This window comes from Sinohyriopsis cumingii, chromosome 4 (assembly GCF_028554795.1).
Source record: "Sinohyriopsis cumingii isolate HCF-2022 chromosome 4, ASM2855479v2, whole genome shotgun sequence".
Taxonomy (NCBI): domain Eukaryota; kingdom Metazoa; phylum Mollusca; class Bivalvia; order Unionida; family Unionidae; genus Sinohyriopsis; species Sinohyriopsis cumingii.
The window spans coordinates 38,752,963-38,768,193 of record NC_142964.1 but is presented as its reverse complement, the minus strand read 5'-3'; the positions used below and the strand labels follow the sequence as shown (position 1 = coordinate 38,768,193).

General features: G+C 35.4%; 1 protein-coding gene across 1 annotated transcript in view; it reads right to left on the bottom strand.

The window, feature by feature from the left end:
- Positions 1-15,231, bottom strand: part of LOC149800955 (uncharacterized) — a 126,589-nt gene that overhangs the window by 104,860 nt on the left and 6,498 nt on the right. Inside the window, exons 2-4 of the mRNA XM_089955032.1 lie at positions 6,795-8,235; positions 6,248-6,380; positions 741-872 (exon numbers count right to left, since the gene is read on the bottom strand). Coding sequence (XP_089811158.1) covers positions 741-872; positions 6,248-6,380; positions 6,795-8,232 — 1,703 coding nt within the window. The 5' untranslated portion in view covers positions 8,233-8,235. The remainder of the gene's footprint in view (positions 1-740; positions 873-6,247; positions 6,381-6,794; positions 8,236-15,231) is intronic.

Here is a 15,231-nt window from a genome sequence, read left to right as displayed (position 1 = left end):
TCAGGACTCTTACAGTGATTCCCCTCTTGTAAGGTCAGAGGTTCTGCATCAGAAAGGTGGTCTAATAAAAGGTGTTACCTCACATATGAGGAATAAAGTGCTTAAAATATACTATTTTGGTGTCAGGCAAGTCTGCCTTATAACAGGAGTGGCCTGCCTTTTATGGTGGGACTGCCTGGGCAACTTTCAAATGGAGAAGCAATCTCTGCAATTATTCAAATTGCATAAGCACTTTGTTTTTCATTATTAATAGGAGAGATGTCACTACCATGTTATTTTATGTCCAATCTATCTTTGATTTTATATGGCTACATTCATGTTGGTAACATGTGATATCATATTGGTGATGTCATAAAGAAACGATAAGGTCATGTATCCTTAATACAAGGCATCTGTCCAATAATGATGACATTTTTTTACATTGACTACGTAAATCCTGAACCAAGATTAAAAACATTTCTTATGATGCACTAACTTCAGAACCATTACCATCGTAAACTATTCAAATTACAGGGACCATGGTTCCTGTGAATCCCCTGTTTATCATTGGTTCCCAATTTTTGTGGATCTTATGGTTGCTACAGGCAGCAAAATTTAAAGACCAAATGAGCAATGACCCCTCTGTGGAAACAACTGACCCACATTCCCATCAATGAACTTAGGTATACCAACAAAAAAGTTAGTTTGCAAAACCTCTAAAACTGACAACCACAAAATTAAATGAGTTATCAGTAACTTACCTTGCCTTGTAGAAGAGAGATACTGAATACATGCCTGGCCGACTAGAGTCTCGTACCATGAAGCAGCCATTATTCCCCTCATCTCTGAGGATTTTCTCACTCTCTGCTCGGTTTATGCCCTTATAATACCATCTGGGAGGAAAAGTGTTAACAGAATCAATTAGTGTCAGTGTAGCAGTTTTACCCTGATATGGGCAAAACCAGAAAAAATTGTTAATAATAACTTAACGATTAGCATCAGTTCAGCATCATTACCTTGATATAGGTAAAACCAGAAAAGTTTTAACTCATTAATCCCTGGTGCCACTTTTATGCATCAGGTGGTAGTACCCTACTTCCATGCTCTGTTGCATCAAGGTCATTTAAGATACCACAAAGTGGGTGGCATTACATAAAAGTAGCTCTACAATGATACTAAATAATCTGGACAATCTACTTGCATTATAAAACAGAGAGAGAAAAACATAGTTTCTGTGACCTGATTTGTTTTACACTAAAACTTTGCCCATTGTTGGAATCAGATGTTGTGTCTGGATTTTAGACTTTTATGGCCTGACATCTAAGGCAGACCAGTCTGAACTGCACACAGACAGGCAAACCTTATTCAAATATAAGACAAGTTGGAAATGTGGAGTAAAAAGTGACCAGGACATGAAAATGATTTGTCCAAGAAACAAAACAATAAAAAAACTCCAACGTTTCCATTCTGTACATGCGTGAACAAAATAGTCAATGAAAAATACCTTTCTTGCTTACATTTCAAGCAAAAATGACAAAAATCTCCAGGGGTTAATGAGTTAACATTAAATTAACCATTACCATCAATCAAGCAGCAATCCCCAGAAAAGTGTTAATAATCGCTTAACAATCTGAATCAGTGCAGCATCATTAACTTGATACAGGTAAAACCTGAAAACTGTTAATAATGACTTAATAATTAGCATCAATTGAGCAGTGTTACATTAATACAGGTAAAACCTGAAAACTGTTAATAATAGCTTTACAATTAGCATCAATCCAGCAGCGTTACCTAATAATAAAGGTAAAATCAGAAAACTGTTAATAATAACTTAATTAACATCTGCCCAGCATCATTCCCTTCATACAAACAGAACAAAAAAAGTTTTCATAAAACACTAATTCTTCATCATCCCTTATTATGCTGGATATAATTTCCCTGACCTAAATGCAAACATTAATCAGAAGGAGGGGCATACAGATGGGTAGACAATTATAATACTAAATGTCCATTCCAAATTTTTGATGGGGCATACCATTTTAGTGCTGCCTCAAACAGTGACACATATTGCCTTTTGAGCACATGAATCTGACTTGGAACTGAAAGTCTAGAAAATGTACTTTTACTCAAGTTTACCCTACTAGTCAGTGTATTATAGTGTGTACTGAACTGCTGCTGCATGCTGCATCTTCCACTTACTTGTTATATATATTTAAATTATAATGTGCTTGACCTTCGTTTATGATTATTAAGGGTAGTTTTGTGACTTACTTGACTAATGTCATGTACTTGTCTACCTCTGTTTTGTCGTAGTTACAAGTGGCAAACAAGATTTTTACTAAAACATTATGTTCAAGGCCTGACCATGTTTACAAATTAGTGAATTTAACATTAGAAATGACCCATATCTAGGGTCATAGGTCAAATGACAGTCTGTATATAAAGGGCAACATAAACAATTATTCATTACTGTTTCAATATTAGTCTGTGGAATAATTTTTAGTTGTGTTCAGATATAATTTGAGAGTAATAATTTATTCAAAATATTCATTGGAATTACAAACATACTCATGGGCTATTCGGACTAAAGCACTACTTTGCACCCCAAATAACCCAATATATGCTAATGTGAACCCTTTTAATACACTTTCACAGTGTGTCTGATATATTATCTACATGGAAAACTTATTCATGTTTCAAAGGCATATAAGTAAAAGTTTGCAATTTGGACTAATAATAAGCAATTTTTTCTCATATTTTAATTTACCAATAGTAACATTTAAATTCATTTCTCATTCAATTTTTTTGTCAAAAGTATTTTATAAAAAACCATAATAGACTTTCCACAAGAGGTTTCCTAATTGCAAAAAGGGTCACAGTTTTTCAAATCTGCAGCCATTACTTGCTCTCAAAACATCTTTGTTCTCTTTAGTTCATCTATCCTTACTAATTACCAGCTGTATCTTAAAATATATAAATGTTTTCAATGAAATGAAGTACAGAAAACTCCATAAATTTATCTTTATGTGTTTTGTGGTTTGTCTTTTCAATATATGTATAACATTTGGATATATCTGGGCAGTATTTTAATAAGCTGCACCTGGTCAAAGGAGTATATTAGGGCACTATTTGTGTATATCTAGACTGTATTTGGGTATACCTGGGTTTGAGTAAATCAGAGCAGTATCTAGGTGTATCTGGGCAGTAGTTAGATATATCTAGTCTGTATCTGGGTATACAATGGTCATATATAAGCAGTATCTCAAAATATATTTGGGCATTATTGGAGTATATTTGGATTATTATGAATATCTAGGCAGTGTTTTGGTATCTCATGATAGCATTTGGGTGTATTTGAGTATCTCATGGCAGTATTTGGGTGTATTTGGGTACATGATGGCAGTATTTGGGTGTATTTGGGTATATGATGGCAGTATTTGGGTCAATTTGGGGATATGATGGTAGCATTTGGGTCAATTTGGGTATATGATGGCAGCATTTGGGTCAATTTTGGTACATGATGGCAGCATTTGGGTCAATTTGGGGATATGATGGTAGCATTTGGGTCAATTTGGGTATATGATGGCAGCATTTGGGTCAATTTGGGTATATGATGGATGCATTTGGGTGAATTTGGGTATCTCATGGCAGTATTTGGGTGAATTTGGGTATAAGATGGCAATATTTGGGTCAATTTGGGGATATGAGGGTAGCATTTGGGTTAATTTGGGTAGATGATGGCAGCATTTGGGTCAATCTGGGGATATGATGGTTGTACTTGGGTGTATTTGGGTAGATGGTGGCAATATATTGGTGTATTTGGGTATATTTGGGTTATTATGAATATCTAGGCAGAATATGAGTTTATCTGGTCAAACTTTGGGTGCATTTGGGGATATGATGGCAGCATTTTGGTGTATTTGGGTATACATGGGTCAAATTTAGGTAGTATATGCATATAGTGGGCAGTATTTGGATATACTGGAGCATACATATATTTGGGCAAATCGTCCTAACTACATTTGCATTTGCCTTTCTTACCAGAATATAAGAAGGTCTGAAAATAATCATTCATTCACTCTGTGACCTAAGTTAAGTGTGTGTACTTCAGCTGCTGAATTTTGTGAAATGGGTTTCCTCTAATACAGATTTGAGATACCTGGGTGCAATGGGTTTAATAGGGTCCAATATCAAGTCTTGTCAGGTGTTAAGTAACTTCATCCAGCCCTACCTATGGATAATTCTAAATTTAGAGAAGATAATATCATCAAAATGTGTTATTTACCTCTCTCTCATTGGCAAATCTTCATGAGTTCAAAGTGTGATTAATAATATATTACAAAAATACTTGTCCAAAGTTGGACTACACTGAGAGAAAGAAGAAGTGAACCTTTTGACAGTCTTGATCCATATTTGAAAACATCACTGTACCAGTACTTGCAAACAAACCAAAGGTCTATTTAGAACTTCTTTGACTTGATATATAAGCTCATGCCATTATGACATTGATTGCAATTCTCAGTTATCAGTTGCAATATGACATGGATAACACAAAATAGTAAACTAACAAATAGGTCAACAAGGAAAAAATATTTGTGTTTCCAGCTGGTCAATCGTCCCAGTGACCCAATGACCTTAGTACTTTTTGTCTCCTGGGTAAATTATTTTATAGAAAGTAAAATAAATTCCCAAAATTGATCTGTGCATCTGAGTTGGTTTTGCCCAGTAATTTGAAGTGCTTAGTACATTATATATACTAATCATTATAATATATACATACATAAAATGTTAAAAACAATCCTTACCTATCCTAATTTTTAAACCAGTGATATAGAAAACACATATTTCTGGGGCCTTATATAACCAAACTCTTTCAAGAAATACTATAAAGGAATAAAAAATGAATTACTGTTTCTTAAGAAAAAAATATCAAAAACAATAATCGATTAAAAAAAAGGAAATATCAATCCCACTTATGAACTGTAATGATCAGAGTTTGTGATTCAGCTCTTAAACAGAATTATATGGACGTCTACCACCTCTTCTCTCTCTCTCTAAATGCTTGTACATGTTGTTTGATCCATGAAAAAAGATTTCTTTGATCTGCTATCACAATGTCGGACATTATAAATCTAGAGCTATGTTGTTTCACACTTCAGTGCATGCAATACCATGCATACTTGCTTATGAGTCAAGTCCAACTGCAAACTGCACAGACGCTCAGTCAATGCATAATGCAATGGCAGATCTGTGTCTATTCAATTTGTTAGGAGTAATCAGTAGAACAAACAACATAGACCCTGATAAGCAAGCATATTTAATACAATCATCTTTTTAAGGTTATGAAATATCTATGCTGAAATTTTGAAGTTCATTATTAGTCTTGAGTTTTAAAGTTGTGAATCCAAGACTGGAAGTAAAAATTAAAACAAGTGGATGTACACAAATGTACATTACCTACAATAAAGGTAATTTGATCAAGTTACTGCCTTCCAAACAATTAAAAAATAAGAAAAATGGGAAAATAAGTAGAATAATTGATTATTGTTAACTAACTTTATTCCTGCATGCTGAAGCTAAATAATGGTGAAAACCAAAGGAATTTCAGATTTCAAATATATATATATATATATATATATATATATATATATATATATATATATATATATATATATATATATATATATATATATATATATATCTGTATAATAAATCTGGCTGAAATCTAATAATAATTAAAAATCTCTGTGTGGAAACACAAATGGCATGGACTGACAAAAGGATGGAAGAATGGAAAGATCCAATTTAATGTTCAGTGCTTAATTTGTACAAATACGGGATGAACTGACAGATGGATGGATGAATGGACAGATCTAATTTAAATTTCGGTGCTTTTGTACAAATATGGGATGGATTGATAGATGGATGGATGAATGGACAGATCCAATTAATGTTCCGTGCTTTTGAACAAAATATGGGATGGATTGACAGATGGATCAATGAATGGAAAGATTCAATTTAATGTTCAGTGCTTTTGAACAAAATATAGGATGGACTGACAGATGGATGGATGAATGGAAAGATCCAATTTAATGATCAGTGCTTTTGTACAAATATGGGATGGATTGACAGATGGATGGATGAATGGAAAGATCCAATTTAATGTTCAGTGCTTTTGTACAAATATGGGATGGACTGAAAGAAGGATGGATGAATGGAAAGATCCTATTTAAAGTTCTTTGCTTAATATGGGAAAATAATCACTTACTCATAATTGTCCAAGTCAGAAGTTTTCCCTTGACTTGCTGACCCCTGAGTGCTCTTTTGAGCTGGAGGAACATTTGGTGATGGCTCTGATTTCAGTGATGTCTGTGGTGTTTTTCTCTCTGCTATTTTTGTATCTACAAGAACAGCATATAACACTAATTAGTGTCTCTTAGTAAGTATACTTATCAACTGAGCTAATTAGTTGATTGAGAAAAAAATGTGTTTCTGGTCTGCCGACTGTCCTTGTTTCTCATTGCTGACTCTAACACTTTTATTCCCCCATGGTAAAAAAAAACAACACGAAATCACATTATATACATATAATGTTAAAAATAACAACCAAATAACCTAATTTTAAAACCATGCAACAGGAAACACATTTCTTTTTAGCCTAAGATGACTTTCTCATAAGACTGACTGAACTTAGGTTAGTTAGAGTGAATCATCATCACCATTATCATCACTGTGACAAAAATATGTCCTTAAACTTATGCAAAATAGTATGCAGTTGTTTCACTAACCAAAACCATCTTAAGTGCACATTATACCTTGTCTTGATTTTTTATCTTCCATTGGTGACTTAGACTGTAAAAGCCTCTGTAAATCACTTTTGACATTTCGAACTGGACCATGATTATTTGCCTTGTCTGAGCTCTTTCGTACTGTTGACACTGTTGTCTTTTTGTATTTATTCTCTGACCTTGTACTTCTGTTTGAGTTAGAATCAGTTGAAGCAGGCCGATTCTGTACTGTTATGAAATGTTTGTCTTCATTTATCTTGTCTTTTACAGTCTGCCTATCTGAATCGGGTACAAAGCTTCTTTGTCCTTTAGAAACCGAACTATTTCTTCCTGATACTGGGACTGGGTCTGAGTTATCTCCCTCTGGTATATCTTGCACAACAGTGTCATTTTCAAAGAAGAATGTCAATCTATTATCATCTGTAAATTTTGTTTTAGTTTTCTTAAGTTTAGCCAAAAATGCCATATGTTCTTGATCAAGTTCTGGCCTTGTTTCATAGTGTTGAACAGTATCTAAGTCTTTACTTGTCTTACTTTCCATTGCAGTCCTTGAATTTTCTTGGCTAATAATCTTCATCTGTGGTTCAGAAGTACTCAATACTGTTGTTTCCTGACTCTCTGAATTCATTTGTTCATTTTGATTACTCTGAAGAAAAACTTTATCTTTTTTAATGTGACAGTCATAAAATGCAAGCCTGTTATCATCTTCAATAACTGTTTTCTTTCTTCTTAACTTCCCAAGATAGTCTTGTTCTTCCTGTTTTCGATTACTGTCTAGTTTGTCATCAATTGATCGCTGATCTATATTTGGTACATCTGCACACATCTGTGCTAAAGTACTGTCTAGTGTGTTGTCATTTGATGGCTGATCCATATTTGGCACATCTGCACACATCTTTTGATCGTCAGAATTTAACAATGAGTTAGTCATCAAACTACCTTCTGAACTATTCAACTGACCAGAAAGGGGAAGTTCAGTCTGAATTGCAGATTCATCCACATATTTTTCACCATACTGAGGATCACTTGCTTTGCAACTCTGAGAAAGATTGTCACTGACAGACGTATTTCCTTCCAAACTTGAAGTACTGAAACTTACAGGCCCAGTTTGAACTTCGACACTTTCTGCATCACCTGACTCTGAGTGTGATTCAATTCTTTCATCATCAGAATCGGATATTTCCAAGTCATTCATTTCCTCATCACTTTCAGAGGACATGTTGGTCTCATGTGCACGTCCTAACCGATATCCTGTCTTTAAATTCCTCTGTCGTCTGGTTCGAGAGCAACCAAAAAAGTGAAGATTGGAGGTGGGGTCTTCAAGTTTTGAATTATTCCATGAAGCCTGGTCTGCATTAATGGCTGCCAATGAAAGCCTATTGTCATCTGTTGTCATTGTTCTAAATCTTCTTAAAGCAGGGTTTATATTTGTGGGGATGAATTCTTCTTGAAGTTCACCATTCATTCTCTACAATATAAAAAATGAGATTGACCTTTGAGCTTTGGCTGTGCTTGTACCATATATACTCACCTAAAAATCAGTAAGGCAAACTGTACAGACCCTGATATGATCCCACATAATGTGCAGGTAGTTCAGGGTCTATCATGCTTGTTCTACTGGTCACTCCTAACAAACTGTACAGACTCAGATCTGCCAGCACAATATATGACAGCAGATCTGGGTCTCTGCAGTTTGCAGTTACACTGGAATTTTAATATTTTACTCTTAACATTATGACACATGGTACAGATCAAAAGAGATTTAACAATATGCAGCAGGAGTCAAAAACCAAAATTTTAAACAATCTATCTATCTGACTACCTATCTGACTACCTATCTATTTATCTATCGATCTATCTATCTGCCTTTCTCCCTACCTACCTGCCTATCTATGTAGCTACCTACCTACCTACCTATCTGCCTTTCTACCTATCTATCTATTTATCTAACTACCTATTTTATCTATCTGCCTTTGTACCTATCTACCTACCTATCTACCTATCTATTTATATATCTATCTAACTACCTATATATTTATCTATCTATCTAACTAACTAGCTACCTATCTATCTACCTTTCTAATTTCTACCTTCCTACCTACCTATCTGTTTATTTATCTATCTATCTCTAACTACCTATCTATTTATCTATCTAACTACCTATTTATTTTATCTATCTATCCATCTATCCATCCACCCACCCACCTTCCTACCTACCTCCCTACCTATCTGTTGGGTTCGAGTCCAAGGCTTGGCTAGTGTGGGTACGTGGGAAAGCCTGCCAGTAGCTTCTTGTGGGTTGGTGGTTCTTCCCTGGGTTTTCCAGGGTTCTTCCTCCACCAGTTATACTGGCCGCCATGTATAGCATATCTTGTGCTTAAAAATGGCATTAAACCCTAGAACAACAACAACAACAATCTATCTGTCTATCTACCTATCTATCTATCTGCCTTTCTACCTACCGACCTATCTATCTACCTACCCATCCATCCATCTGTCTGTCTGTCTGTCCATCCATCCACCCATCTATCCACCTATCTATCTACCTTTCTATCTATATATCTATGTATCTGTGTATCTACCTACCTATCCATCTAGCTATCTAACTACCTATCTAGATCGACAAATAGACTGACAGATCGATAGATAGACTGATGGATTGATATTTAGATGAATGGATGGAAACAGATACAAATGAACGCTTCAATGGACAGATACAAATAATCAGACGGATATATTATAAGCGTGTGATAAAGAACCGAGTAGTCTAAAGATCTTATTTTTGACTTCTTCAATAAATAAACATGTCAATCATTATGTACATAGCAACATATTATTTAGGTCAATAACTGTACAACTAGAACAAAAAAAATGCAAAAACAAATAATTAAAACAAATAATTAAATTCAGTCTGTTCCATGACAATATCCATTAATTAATCACATACATTTTTTGAAACATATCAATTAATCTGAAAACTGCCCTTTTGTCTTTTTCAAATAATTACAATTTTTAAAAAAAAAATTTGGAGTAAAAGATGTTTCTTCAATAATACTTACCTGATCATAATACCATAAGAGTATGACCTATACAGTACCTTGCAAATCCAGCCCTCCCAGAAACCCAGACTAAACTTTTTAGCTATCAAAACCAAATGTTGTCTGCCCACATAGATATCTGTGAGAGTGATTTCCTCTTAGTGTTATGTATTATTTAATTTCCTTTGTTTGTTTGTTAGTTTGATTATATTATAATTCATTACATGCTATTGTAATGTAACACTGTATGTTGGGCTTGACCTTGTCTAAAATTGAGTTCATTTCTGCTTGATCCAAATTAACTTTTTTATTTTATTCATTGTAAACAACTAATACATAGCTCAATCATTCTCTATGTGTATGTTTTTAACATCAGTATGGTCATTAATAGAAGAAGTAAATATGTTTATTTGTGTCAAGGTTTTAGAATTTCCTAAGTGAACTTTACAGATTATTGTTTTTATTTTGTAAACATCACGATCATTCTAGAAGGTTATTTTCCATTATCTAATTTTTTAAAATAGAAAATGCTAATTGTGACCCGAGGTCAAGTAGAGAACAATATATATTGTAAATGAGAGGATTGTAGCATTCATGTTTTAACATCTAGCACATTCAAGTAGTATATCATATATCATGACCAGTAGTTTGAACTGGAATCTTTTTTTTTTTAATTATTGAATTCAAGTGATTATTTTCTCTGGAAATACAAAAGTGCTTTTATAAAATTCTTGGATATAACATGCACTGGAATTTATAGTGAATTCAAATCTGTAATTTTATTTCTGTAATTCAACAAAAGAATGTTGGCACATCAACACACTAGGAGCTATAACAGACACATCATTGCTGTCAGGTTTTGGATTTATTATAGACCTGTAGAGAGTTTTATTTGGGACTTTAAATTATTACGACTTGTGCCTGTAATTCTTCGAATATTTTGGGATTTAATTTACAATACCTTAGGTTCTTTTGTCTCATTTTCACGTATGATAGGGAAATAAATTATTTGTTAAATTTTACAAATCTTGTCTTTCACCCTTTTCTGTTACTTATTTTAAGAGCATAGACTCATAACATTAGATATTGGGATTAGTGAGAAAACCTATCTGTACACTACTTACTACTAAAATGGAATGCACACTCTCCTAGTAACTGCAGGAAGTCTATGAGGGTGCATCCATATCATGGCTGGGGAAGTCTTATAAAAATAAATTTCACTCCAAAAATGTGTTTCTTCTTCAAACATATTACTTGATCATGATACCTTGGGAAACTTGGTAAGAGGTGGTGGGAATGACATTCCCTTATCCTAGAGAGAGGCCATCTCTGGTCCCCTAAGGTATGTGAGACAGATTCCAAATATTTGATATACTCCGCAAAAGTAGTGTCTCCATAGGCAGAGACCTGACTTTTGGGAGAAAGGAAAAAATGTTTCCAATCCAGCAGATGTCACATTGCCACATCAATGAAAAGCAGCTGAATGACTCTACTGCACTAATGCTACAGTTCCTATCAGGTCTAAGTGAGATTTTGGGTGAAAGGTCTGAGAGGTTGAAACTAGAGAAAGTTGATTCTGACCTCCATCACACAGCTAAGCTTGTATGATATCAGCAAGGGAACATGGTCGATTGCAGACTCCTTGACATGACTGATCTATAGCCAAATGCATAACAAATTTATTTGATCTTGGGTAAATTTTCTGTATGAAGAATGAATAATCCATCTTATTCAGGATCATACAACCTGAGCTGAGATATCAACAATTACCTCTTTGAAAGGTAAAAATAGATAAGATGTCCCTCTTCACACCCGCTCAAATCATTTTAGGCACCACTTATGCCCTTCCTGGGTCCTGTAGATAACCATGAACTGACAGGTCCAGGTTGGAAAGAGGTTTCACCACAGAAGTGGGATGCTGTTTCTGGAAATGAATGCTGGTGCTGTGAAAAGTGATTCTGACCCATTTCAAAGGAACTGAAGATAGAATATAGCGACCGTTCAGTTTGAATTAACTAATTTCTTTGGGACAGCAACAACTCTGACTAATACTCTTAGTCTGCTTGGAATATTATGAATTCGCACATGGATTTGTTAATGATGACACCACCTTGGAAAATCCTGAACAAGCATGCAGAGGTCTGGTGAACCAGCTCCTTTCCTCCCGCCATCAGTGAAATGCTTTCACTATGGCTTTTATCTCTAGGATACTGATATGAAACAGACAGTCCTAAATGGGCCAATTACTCCAGTGGAACCTGGACAGTGGAAGGGGGGGGGGACATTGAATATGATACAGAAGCCAAGGATCATCAGCTCACTTCTTTCCCATTCAATAGCAAAGAAATGAAGTTATCTCCACACTGGGATATATGACAAAGGTGGGGATAAATGAGAAAGGTGACAAGAAAATAGTGTCATTTCTTTATGGATTGAGGGGTTTGTGGAGAAGAACTGGGGCAAAAATGATCTCCTTCTCTGCTTTTTGTCCGCATTTGGACCAAGCTGTTGACAAAGCAGGTGGTGGACACAGTTCTGGTTGTAACAAGTGAAAGACTTCCTTGACTGATGCTCAGAAAGCAGGGTCTTCTTTTTGTCATCAATAGGCTGAGTAAGGATGGTGGAGCTAGTGAGCATGATTTGTTGTCTCTTTACGAGTGTGGCAATGCAGATGCCTCTTATACAATCTTAGATGGTGTTGGTGATAACTGTCCAAAATTATGGCTAACACAACAGGAAGTTTGTCCCAATTGAAATACCATAACTTCAGTCTATTTACTAAGCAAGTCCTTCTTAGGATAGTCTCAGGTCCCTGAGACTGAAATATCTCAGCAGATGCACCATAAAAGTTAAATCTGACAGACTGTCCTATGGTCCTCATGTGTTGACCTTGAGTGGCATGGGAATATGAAGGAACTGTAGAAGTACCATGCCTATTTGGCTCTGTATATTGGTAAGGAATGGTTCCTTATTCTTAATCAAGTTGATTCCCCATCTTGTGGGTGCTATGGCACTAAACTGGACTTTAAGTAAACATGGTTCTCTATGGCACTATAATGAGTAGGTTGATCCATATGAATGCCAGTGTTCTGATTTCGGGATTGCAAACTAGACAAAGATATTCCCTCACCTGACATTGAAGGTAAGAACAACATTATCATTCCAACATTGGTGTCGACCTTATGCAATCTGATTAGGATGGGAGGGTCCAACCATAATGGAACAGAGCCAGCTTAACCTCCAGTTGCTACCTGCATACAAGACAGTATCTGAGCTGGACTGGCATGCTCTCAATGTGGCTTGTATCTGGTAGGGAGAGAAGACTGGCCATCAAATGACTGAGGCATCAGGCCTACTGGTACCACCCTATTGGTACCACCAAAGACATCTTGTCCAGCTGGGCCTGCTGTATACACTGAAAGGAAATGCCTGATTTGCTTCTTGGCTGGTGAGCCCTCTGCTTTTCCATTCCTATCCATTGACTAAAGCGGCATCAGCATTCATGTTAATGACATCACTGTCACTCAAAATGCATATCTCTTTCCATTTTTTGTTTAGATTATCCCCCCCTCCCCCCACTGACTCTCCATCCATTACAGTGCACAACTGACATGCATTTCCCAAGACCACACACATACTAAACATGCATAATGGTTATCTTACAGGCCTTAGCATTAACATGGCATGCACTTAGAACTGTCCATGTTCTTGACTCTGTCAATATAAATAAAGATAATATTTATAAAGATGTAGCCAGCCAAACATTGCTTTATTAAGTGGATATTACTGGGCTAATATAGTATTTTGTTGAAACTTACCTGCCAAAGAAAAGGGCCCAAGCGATGGCCTATACAGATAAAGCCACTGAAGCACTGCCTTACAACTACTCAAGTGGAAGCTACTCAGCTATAGACTAGCTTTCAAAAACTATTCTGTAATAGATCTAGGAAACGCTTAATTATGCGTATTTGGAAGCCAATTTTTGATCTGGGATGCAGAAAATCACTGAGAATGTAATAGGTGTGCAGCAAAATTCAAAGACTTGCCAGTACTGGTTCAGCCACCTGCTTTATGGGAAAATGTGTTGATCAATTAGCTGTGCTGATATTTACAATGACAGAATTCAGTGAATGAAAGACCCCTTGATGTACATACATGTTGCCATTTAATAAGAGTACATAAAAAAGACCACGATGCAATAGCTGGGTGGCAAGTTCAAAGGTTCTGACTGGCCACCGGGTGGGTAAATGTAGATATTTACAGTGATTGAATTCAGAGAGTCGCAGAGATGTACATGTGGTCATTCATAAAAGTACATCAAATAAACAACTTTTGCTTTCGTTATTGTGTTCATTTCCGAATGTAGCGGAATAAGCAGAGCACATGACCTCAGAATCAAGACATGTTGAGACTTAGACAAAATGCCATTCGTAAGTGGGTGACAAGTTGCCTAAAAATGTAAACTTTGCCTTCTTCTGATAGGAAAGTGAAAACGACTTTGCCGTTTGATTATTTAAGAGGATAGAACCAGGAAAGAATATTTTTTTTAAGTACTAGAAATAGTGTGTAAAATGTTTATTATCATTTTGGGGAAGAGTTCGCGTATGAATTCTAATATAATACGATCGTGGTGTAGCTTCTGAAATTTAACAATATCACCAGGTTCCTGAAGTCTTATGCCAAAATAAACATTATCACAAATGTTACTTATTACTGGTCCATGAGTAAAGCCAGTATGTTGTCTTTGTGATTGTCTTCAATTAATTCTGTATACAATCGTTCTGAATACAATAGCCAACATGTGCTTCTTCTTTAACTGCATACACAACCAAGCATCAGACAATGCGGTGGTTGATGAAAGATTCTCAGTTTAATAAACATCAAAAAATAAAATCCGCCAAGATGTTTGCTGGACTTAGCGTGTTATTAGATGCAATCAGTTGACCAGTAGATAATGTCTGCTTAATTAGCTGGAAACTGAAAGGGTATGAAATTGTACATGTGTTCAACTTTAATTTTTTTTATAAAAGTGACTTGTGACCATTGCAGGCCTACTGCGCTTAGTTCTCGGGTTTTACATGTTTATGGGGTTTGTTTATGAGCTCGTTATTAATTTCCTATTTTTTATTAAAATATTTTACCATTAAGGAAAAGCATGTTCACAAACGCGATTCATTCTCTGAACTTTGTGAAAAAAATAAAAAATAATACCATTTTGGGGAAGAGATCGTGTATGAATTAGAACATAATACGATATATAATACGATCGTGGAATGGTTCCTGAAATTTTAAATACATGTACATGTATATTTCTTGTACCTGAAAAAATACTTTTTTTAAGTATGAGAAATGGTGTGTAAAATGTTTATTATCATTTTGGGGAAGAGTTCGCGTATGAATTCAAATCTAATAGGATCGTGGCTTGG